Genomic DNA, 8,621 nt, shown 5'->3' on the forward strand with positions numbered 1-8,621 from the left:
CCGGACCCCCTGGCTCACCTTGACGCCCTTGTGCCCAGTAACAACAGGCTTGCCGGCACGCTGAGCTTGGACTTTGGTGTGGCATGGCAGGCGATGGAGGTCCTATCACTGTCCAACAACGGGTTTGGGGGGCCGCTGCCCAGAGAGTGGACCGGGATGGGCAGGCTCAAGACACTGTACCTCTTGTGAGTCAATTTTGTCCGTTGGTGCACAAAATGTTGCATTTCTCGAACAATTAACTTGGAGTCCTTTTCTTGTTTAGAGAGGACAGGGAGGGCGGAGGCGTGGTTGTGGGGCGGCTCAGCCGCTTGTGTGCGTGCGTGCCAATCCTCGTTTCCTGGATTCGTCCGGGTCCAACAGCCTGCGTAGTTTGTGCCTCACACACAGACGCAGACATGCGCGCGCGCGCGCGCACGCGCACGCACACACGCACACACATACACACACACACACACACACACACACACGAACACATACACACACACTATCTCTCTCTCTTAAACCCTTACCCTGATGACCTTCCTTGCCTTTTGCTGCCCAGCAACAACAGGCTCTCCGGTACTCTGAGCCCCGAATTTGGTGTGGCCTGGCAGGCAATGGAGGAGCTGGCGCTGAACACCAACGCCTTCACAGGGCCGCTGCCCAACCAGTGGGCCGCGATGGGCAAGCTCAAGAAGCTGTACATTTCGTGAGAGGGTTTTGGTTTGTAGGAGAGCTGTCGCTGTTCTTCCCACATAGGTTTTGCAGGCTGTTTTGCGGCGATACCATCATGGTCGGCTGCGTGTTGAAGCCAACGGTCCTGAGAACCAAGGCCCAGCACAGCCCTGCTCTGATGATAAAGTGACGCCCTGGCCGGGCTGGTGCAGGGGCGGCGCAGAGGCTTGGCGCCTGGCGCAAGCCATTCGTCCCCCCGATAGTGTCTGCAGGCTTGACAGCCTGCATAGTCCTAACTGCCTGCGCAGACTGTCACCCTTTCACGCGTGCGCGCACACGCGCACGCGCGCGCGCACGTGCACACACACACACACACACACACACACACACACACAACTCTTCCCTCGCATCATTCCCGCCTGACAGTAAAAACAGGCTCACTGGCACGCTGAGCCCCGACTTCGGCTCCACCTGGCCGTTGATCGAATTGCTGGACATGGGCACCAACAGCTTTTCAGGGCCGCTGCCGGGGTCCTGGGGCTCCTTCAAGGCGCTGGCAACCCTTGACCTGAGCAACAACCAACTCCAGGGCGGCATCCCATTCTTCTGGGGCACGCTGGGCGTGACGCGGCTGTCGCAGCTATCTCTGTTCAATAACTTCCGACTGGTGGGCTGCCTGCCGCGGGGCCTCGAGAGGTTTGTAGGAACCAACGCCGTCTGCCAGGGTACAAGCCTGACGTGTTCCGTCTGCTGATGCCCTCTGCTGACGCGCCCTGCCTACCTGCTCCCGTTTGGCGATGATTGCGTGCGTACGTGCTGTATCCGTCGCACCCCCCGCTCGCACTGCACAAACACTTTCATGCTGGTGGTGTCTCGAGAGTCATGCCGCACAGCGGCACAGCTTTGATCGTGACCCCCATGCACAAGCCGCTGCCTGGGCGGGGCCTGATGCGCGTCTGTATCGCACTGTCGCGCATGCGCGGCTGCGTGCCGCCAACATTCGGGACGCGGTCCCCAACTCCGCTGTTAGCCGGCAGGCTCCCAAGCAAGGCCTGCCAGCGTAGCTGCCACCCACGGAGGTCGCGGCTAAGCCACTGCGCTTTACCAGTGCTGAGGTGGCAGTCACATTAATTGTATGTCTCACCTGTTGACGCAGCCGAGACTGGCCTGCTGCCCTATTCCCACCTTGGGCGGGTGTGCCATCATGCCGTGCCGAGACCCCTGCCCTGCCCCTTTGGCATTGCCTTGGTAAAACCGACCTGATTACGCCTTTACCGACCTGATTACGCCCCCCTTGCCTGATGTTCCAAGTCCCCCCTTGCGTCACCCGAGTTGTGCTCTTGATTGGCTTACTTTTGGATCTGGGGTTGTGGCTTCAGCTCTGGGAATTATAGGCTGCAGCGGTGTCTGTAATACTTGTGTTGCCCGTGTCAGACTCGTTCGGCCACGTAAGGTCAGTGATATCCAGGCAGCCTGCAGATGAGCTCCTGTCAACCCATGCTACACCTACAGGCCCCCAAAGCGTTCCTACATCAAGTAAGGTCTCATTGTGAGGGTATCAGCACGCAACAGTTATTTACTGAGCAACGACGACGAGGGCGCGGCAGGCGCAGCGATTTGCGCCCCCCCCCCTCCCCCCCCCCAAAGGACTGGGCACATGTAGAGCCAGCCAGTGGAGCCATCTACGCCAGCAGGTGCTGCAGCTTGCCTTTCAGCGCTATGAAACACCTTCCTGGTAATGTTAAGTCGGAGGGATTATGCCGTGAAGTGCAGTTGGGCTGCTCACTTATCAGGGGATGGCGCGCACAGGCAGCAGTCAGCAGTAAGGGCACTTGCATCCGCAGGGATTTGAGCTGCAAGATGGCCGATATTTCCGCCAGTCCAGGTGACCTTGGTACTTGGTCCGCCTGAAACGGGCGGCATGTTGGGCACAATCAGAGTTTGGGGCAGCTGGCCTGGTGTGTACTGACACAGCAATCCAGTGACGCTGACAATGAGAGCACGCATTCTCCGAGCTCAAGCGACGATACTGTCACGCGGGTTCGCAGCAGCACGATGTTTTATTTCGTAACTGTTGAACGCAGGGAGCATGCGCGAGCGAACGTATCCTGAGATCTACAGCATTACGGCCTGGCTGTCAGGGCGGACGTTATGAACATGTTTTTTTGTGATGGACCGGGTGCTGGAAACAATTATCAGCTTGTCTGCTCCCTTCGGTCGCAGTCTTGCGCCGGCAAGTAAGGGCAAGCAAGCTGCGCATGCTGCGGTGCGCGGCGCTCAATCTCGATCAGCCCATGTATGTCATGCGGTCAGCATGGGGCGACGAAACAGCAGCATAGAGCTTGATCAGACGCAAAGCGCCACCCAGCATGAGGCCGGGACGCTGCGGCCGCCAACTAAGCAGGCGGCGCGCCGAGCGACGGGCGCGGCGGTCGGCTGCCATGGCTCGCAGGTGTGTGGTGCCAGGCCGCCCTACATGTCCGGGCAACGGGCACACGATGCATTTGCGGGTCTGCGCGGGCCCTGGTCGGCCTTGGTTGCTGCTTGAGGCCTTGCTCGAGCTTGAGCCGTCGTTTGCCGGCTTTGTGGTGATGACAGCGCGGGTGCAGCGGGGGGGTGGCCGAAGCCGCTTCCTGCGCTCAACACACCATAGGCTGTGGTACACATTGTTCATTTATCTTGGAGTAAGCCCGCCAGCATTGCAGCGCTGCGGGTGCTGCAGCAGAGGCGCTTTCCTTGCTGCCACCGCGTCCACGGCTCGCCGCCGCTGCGGTCGCCGTGCGTGCCGCCCCGCGCTCTCCAGGAGGCGCGCCGCAAGGCACACAGCTGCCTAGACGCGACCTTCGACCAGGTACGCCAGGCCGCCGCCGCCTACTCTGTGGCCGCGGCGGCGGCTGCGGTGGCGGCGGGCGCATGGCAGTTCGAGGCGGAGGGGGCACGGGACGTGCATCTGGTGGGGCCGGGCCGGCGCTGGGCTGGCGGAGGAGCAGGACAGAGGGGAGGTGCTGCGGGCTGCTGTGGGCGCGGGTGACACACACTATAACGAACACAGACCCACATGCAGACACGCATAAAAACCACACACGCGCACACACATGTCCATTGCGGCTGGCGTCGGTAGCAGCCGCTGCGGTGCCGGTGATGTCCGAGGAGTCGTCCATACACGTCCTGAAAGACCAGGGGGGGGGCACTGGCGGTGGCGTTGATGGCGGCGAGGCGGCAAGGTCGGCGGGGCCCACCTGCGCCGGCTGGCGGCCAATTATGGACGTGCGTGCGGCCGCGGTTGGCGCTGGTACAGTAGTGGCGGGGCTGCTGGCAGGAGGCGGATCGCTGCGTCTCCGGCGCCTTGCTGGCTGGCGGGTGGATGATGGTCTGCAAACTCTGGAAGGGCCATGCAGCGACATCGCCAGTGATGACTTGCAAGGTCATCATTTTCTCCTATAGCAGCATGCGGGCAGCAGGTTGGTGAGGGCAAGGTCAAGCAGGGTTCATGCTCGCCTGATCGATCCGGCTGCTAAGGATGGCAGTCATGACTGGATTCTGGATGACAACCTGCGTGGCTGCACCTGGCAACGTCTGCTGCAGCGCCCGGCTGGGCTTGGTGGCGCTGTGCATTGGATTGGCTTGGCACTAGGGCATGCAGGCTCAGCATGTTGTCGGCCCGGTGGCCGCGCCGCTTGTGGAGGATATAGGAGCTGGGATTGGAGAATTATCTACGTGTTTTTATGGCATTCAAAGCGCTCTCCTGTTCCGCCTGCCTGCCTGTGCTCGCGGAGCTGCCCTTGACTTGGCAATTTCGCCCCAAGACCCAGGCCCCTGCTTCATTCATTCATTCGTTCAATTCAAACAAGGTGAGACACGCGTGTTTTCCGCTTTTTATAACGCGGTTATCAGACAAGCCCTGACAAACCCGCTCGTGCACGGTTGTGGGTCCTTCGGGGGCAGCCACGAGCCTGTTCGGGCTGAAAACACGCACTTGCACGCATAACAGGCGCAGCAGCTCTCCTTGGTGCTAGCTAGCAGCCCCTGCGGCGCGGTGTCCCTGCCCGCGCACTGCGCACCTGCTGACGCGCGTCGCTGTCGCTGCGCGCCCTCCTCCTCCCCCACCCCTTCTCACGTTCAGCTCAAGACACCCTACCGAGCAACCTACTCACCACCGAGCCTGAAGTCACCAGCAATGGCGACCTTTACGCAGACAGCTGCGATGCGGAGCGCAAACGCGTGCAAGGAGGTGCGCCTATGCTGCGCCGTGGTGCTTCACGCGCGGCCAGCCGTTGTCAGCGACGGTCTCCGCATTCCCCCTGACGCGGAGGAACCGGGCAACCCTTTTTGTTGTTTTGCATATGCACCCCTTCATCCCTCTCTCTGCCCACGTGTGTGTGTTCCGGCGATGGCCACCATGCACCGACAGCACTCTCCTTGTCGCTTGGACGAGCGCTGCTTGACGCTCACATGCACCCCCCCCATCAATCTCGTGCCCCCTGCCCAGGCCATCAACGGCCCCTGGCCGACCATCATGTCCCACAAGGCGTGCAGCAAGGAGGGCGCGCAACCCCCGGTAAGGCCCATTGCCTTGACACCCATCAGAGCAGCGCGCGCGCGCGTGCCCATGTCCCTGGCAGGCTGGGCCTGCTGAGATCAGGGGTCGTGCGGGTTCCATCAAGGCTGCATTGATACTGCAGTTCCAGGCGTACTTAAAGCCGTGTGAATGCCCGCCTGTGTGTTGGTGGCGACAACCTCCCATCACGCGTCAACTGACGCCTACGTGGCGCCCACCCTCCCCCTGAACATCGGCAGGGCGCCATCGCCAGCGACACCGGCACGGAGGGCATGGCCGGCCTGAAGAGTGACACGGTGCGCGTCAATGCCAAGAGATGCAAGGGGCGGCGCTGTGCAGTCAGTGCTCTGATGCGCGCCGCCCAGGGCGGGCGACCCGTCGCCGCAGCCCTGTATCGCGTGCGTGAGGAAGCCACAGCGCGCACTTATTAGCCACCAGCTTGGCCGGCTGCTCACGTGCCCTGTGCTCCCCGCCTCATCAGCGCCCTTCTTTGCCCCACCTTTATTCCCGACCACAGCAACCCTGACGGTCACTTGCCCTCCTCCGTTGTTCCCCCTACTCGTGCCTCCGCAGCCGCCCAACGAGCCGCGCCCCTCCTACCTGGCTGTTGCCAACGGCACGGCCCCCAAGACCGTGGCCACCAACCCCAAGACCGTCCTCGGCAAGGCCAAGCCCAACGGGGACAACCCCACGGCGCAACCGCCTGCGGCCACGATGATGTCTCTTGGGACTGGCAACATGCGCCCGGGTGGCAACAAGGTGCGTGGGTGAGGGGCAGGTGTGCTTGAGTCTTGTTTCGGCCGCAAACTGTGAGTGCAGCTGATCGGCGGCGTGGGGGCTTGCGCGCGCCTGCAATTATCTTGCCAATGGACGCTTGTTGCAGCACCGACGCCTATGATTTGGCTTGTCGTCGCTCCTGCATCACGGCCCCATTCCCACCCTTCCTGGTCCCGCTACCGCCGCGCCCACAACTGCAGGCCGCGGCGGGCGGCACCAAGGCGCTGCCGTCCTGCACCGGCGACGCCCTTGGCAGCATCGACGAGGACAAGAACAGCACGGATGCCAAGGCGGCCGACGGCGAGCCCGAGGTGAGGTCGGCGGGTGTGCGTGTGCCGGCGATTGTGCAGAGTGACGTCTGTTGTCTCTTGCCCTAGTACCCCGCCCTGCTTGGTTCAGGGCTGCTTGATGCTGGCGTTTCTTGGTTGTGCCAGCCTTCCCTGGCTGCACCTCCAACCGCCAGCGCCCTCCCCTCGGTCTGACGCTTTCACGCAGGGCGGAGCCAAGGGCAAGGAGGGCGCAACGACCAAGGCGGCCGGGTCCTGCAAGGCGGGGCCAGGCAAGAAGACTGTGGAGAAGGCCGGGACGAAGGGCGGGGAGAAGCCTGTGGGGACGGGCAAGGGCGCCAAGGACGACGGGGAGGGGCCGGCCAAGAAGGATAGCGGCGCCAAGAGCAAGACCGACAAGAAGAGGGAGGCGAAGAGGCCCGCCAACAAGGTGCGCAGGCACACCTGTATGCTTGATCTGGTGTGCATGCTAAAACATTATGCACGTATTTATACATATGGACTCCTGAAACGCACACAGGTACCTCACCCCAGCCAGGCGCCCTTCTCATGACGGCACTCAATGTAACGCGCGTCCTTTACTGCCAACCGCGGCCCATTTCCCACGCCCTCGCGCAGACCACCTCGCGCGCCGCCAACGGTGCGGGCTCTGCCGCCAAGAGCAAGGACACGGCACCCGCCAGCAAGAACGCCGCAGGGGAGGTGCGTGTTGGCGGCAGCACAGGCCAGCAGGCTTGACAGGCTGCTTGCCCGGTCTCACTTTCAGTCCAAGGGCGTTTGGCCACGTTGGCATTCGCAGCAAGCACGAATGCGGTACTCAATATTCCAGCAGCATTGCGGCCAGTGTATCTGAGCAGACTCCCAAACGACAAGAATGATTGGGGACATCGTCTTGCGCCGCGGCCAATCACACCCTCGGTCGCCCCTCTCGACCGGCCGCACCCGCCCCAGGCGCCCGCCAACAGCACCTGCGCCGCCCAGGACGAGCCCGCTGCGCCCGCATTCAGCCTCAAGCCCGGCAGTGCGGGCGCGTGCCGCTTTGCCGGCGCCAGGAGGGTCGCGGCCGGCAAGCCCCGCCCCGACAAGGTGAGACGAGGAGAAAGTTGTCCTGTGCTGGTGGGCCGCTGCTGTGTTTTGCCATGGGCAAAGGGCTGGTGCTGCTGCCCCCCCCCCTGTAGCAGCTACTCTTGGTGTTGGACGGCACATGTTGAGTTTTATGCAGGTGTGGCAGCTGGGCGCGTAGTGTTTGCCTACATTGACGGCTCTCGCCATCCTCGCGCCCCAATCGCCTGCAGGGCGCCGCTGACAGGTGCGAGCACAAGGCGGGCCGTGGCAAGGGCGGCGACAAGGCATGCAAGAAGGCCGTGCCGGCCAGCAAGGCAGCCAAGGTGAGGGAGGTGGGGGTGTGGGTGGTGGTGTGTGCCGGCCATGGCTCGAACACTCCGGGCTGCAGCAAGGCGCGTGCCCAGCTGGTTGATCTTCCCCTCAGCTGCCCCCCACCTTTTCACACACAACCCCGCGTCCCGGCCCTCACCAACCAACATTGTGCTCAGGCCACGGCCCCCCTCACCAACGGCGCCCCCATTGTGGAAGCTGCTGCCGAGGACGAGGGGATGGCTGTCCAGGGGACCCTGGATGAGGTGCGCAGGCCGTTGGGGCCATTAACGGGCCGGACTGCAGTGCTTTGGGGCACGTGGTTTTGTGGCACTGGAATAGCTCAGCCGCTGCTGCGTGGTGATAGTGTGCCCTGAGCCTGGGGCCGTCGGCTCTGCCGCCGGCGGCTGTGGTGGCAACGACAGCAGTTTCCCTGGCCCCCTTGCGTTGCTGTGTGCTGCTATCACGCATCAACCACTCAAAACGCCGCCACCTCATTTCCTTTATTCAAATGCCTGCAGGTCGCGACGGCCTCCGTCGCGCCCGACCATGTGAGCGACAACACCGGCCCGGCCGACACGGCAGGCGAGAGCGCCACCATCAACGCCGACACAGAGCCCGCCACCGCCGCCGCCACCAACGCCGCCATCGACAACGAATGCTGCGAGGGCGCCGCCGCGGCGGCCCCCGAGGGCGAGGTGGCCCCAATCGACGACATCGGCAGCGGCGATGCCGCGGCCGAGGGGGGGAAGACAGCGCCCTGCTGCGGAGCGCCCGCCATCGATGGCCCCAGCTGTGATGCAGTGGACGGCGCCGGCAGCCGTGCCGACACCGCCACCGCTGAGCCAGCCTACGGCAACAGCTCCACCTGCCCCGACAGCTTCAAAGATGCAGCTCCCGCGAGCACCACCAGCTGCAGTGGCGGTGACGGCCCCGGCACGCCCGACTCCACCACTGACGCGCGCCGCTTG

General features: G+C 63.3%; 2 protein-coding genes across 2 annotated transcripts in view; both read left to right on the forward strand.

Moving 5' to 3' along the window:
- Positions 1–156: 156 nt before the first annotated feature.
- On the forward strand, positions 157–692 carry MNEG_8200 (hypothetical protein; the record flags this gene model as incomplete). Its single annotated transcript, XM_014043325.1, has 2 exons — positions 157–185; positions 551–692. 2 exons carry the CDS (start codon positions 157–159, stop codon positions 690–692), a joined length of 171 nt encoding a protein of 56 aa, XP_013898779.1.
- A 4,166-nt stretch (positions 693–4,858) lies between these two features.
- Positions 4,859–8,621, forward strand: part of MNEG_8201 (hypothetical protein) — a gene marked incomplete at both ends in the record, with an annotated part of 5,394 nt that continues 1,631 nt past the window's right edge. The window contains 11 exons of the mRNA XM_014043326.1: positions 4,859–4,885; positions 5,144–5,212; positions 5,452–5,508; positions 5,786–5,971; positions 6,190–6,300; positions 6,485–6,706; positions 6,895–6,978; positions 7,228–7,362; positions 7,572–7,664; positions 7,830–7,916; positions 8,172–8,574. Of these exons, the coding sequence (XP_013898780.1) occupies positions 4,859–4,885; positions 5,144–5,212; positions 5,452–5,508; positions 5,786–5,971; positions 6,190–6,300; positions 6,485–6,706; positions 6,895–6,978; positions 7,228–7,362; positions 7,572–7,664; positions 7,830–7,916; positions 8,172–8,574 (1,474 nt within the window). The remainder of the gene's footprint in view (positions 4,886–5,143; positions 5,213–5,451; positions 5,509–5,785; positions 5,972–6,189; positions 6,301–6,484; positions 6,707–6,894; positions 6,979–7,227; positions 7,363–7,571; positions 7,665–7,829; positions 7,917–8,171; positions 8,575–8,621) is intronic.

Source organism: Monoraphidium neglectum, assembly GCF_000611645.1.
Source record: "Monoraphidium neglectum strain SAG 48.87 unplaced genomic scaffold scaffold01532, whole genome shotgun sequence".
Lineage (NCBI taxonomy): Eukaryota > Viridiplantae > Chlorophyta > Chlorophyceae > Sphaeropleales > Selenastraceae > Monoraphidium > Monoraphidium neglectum.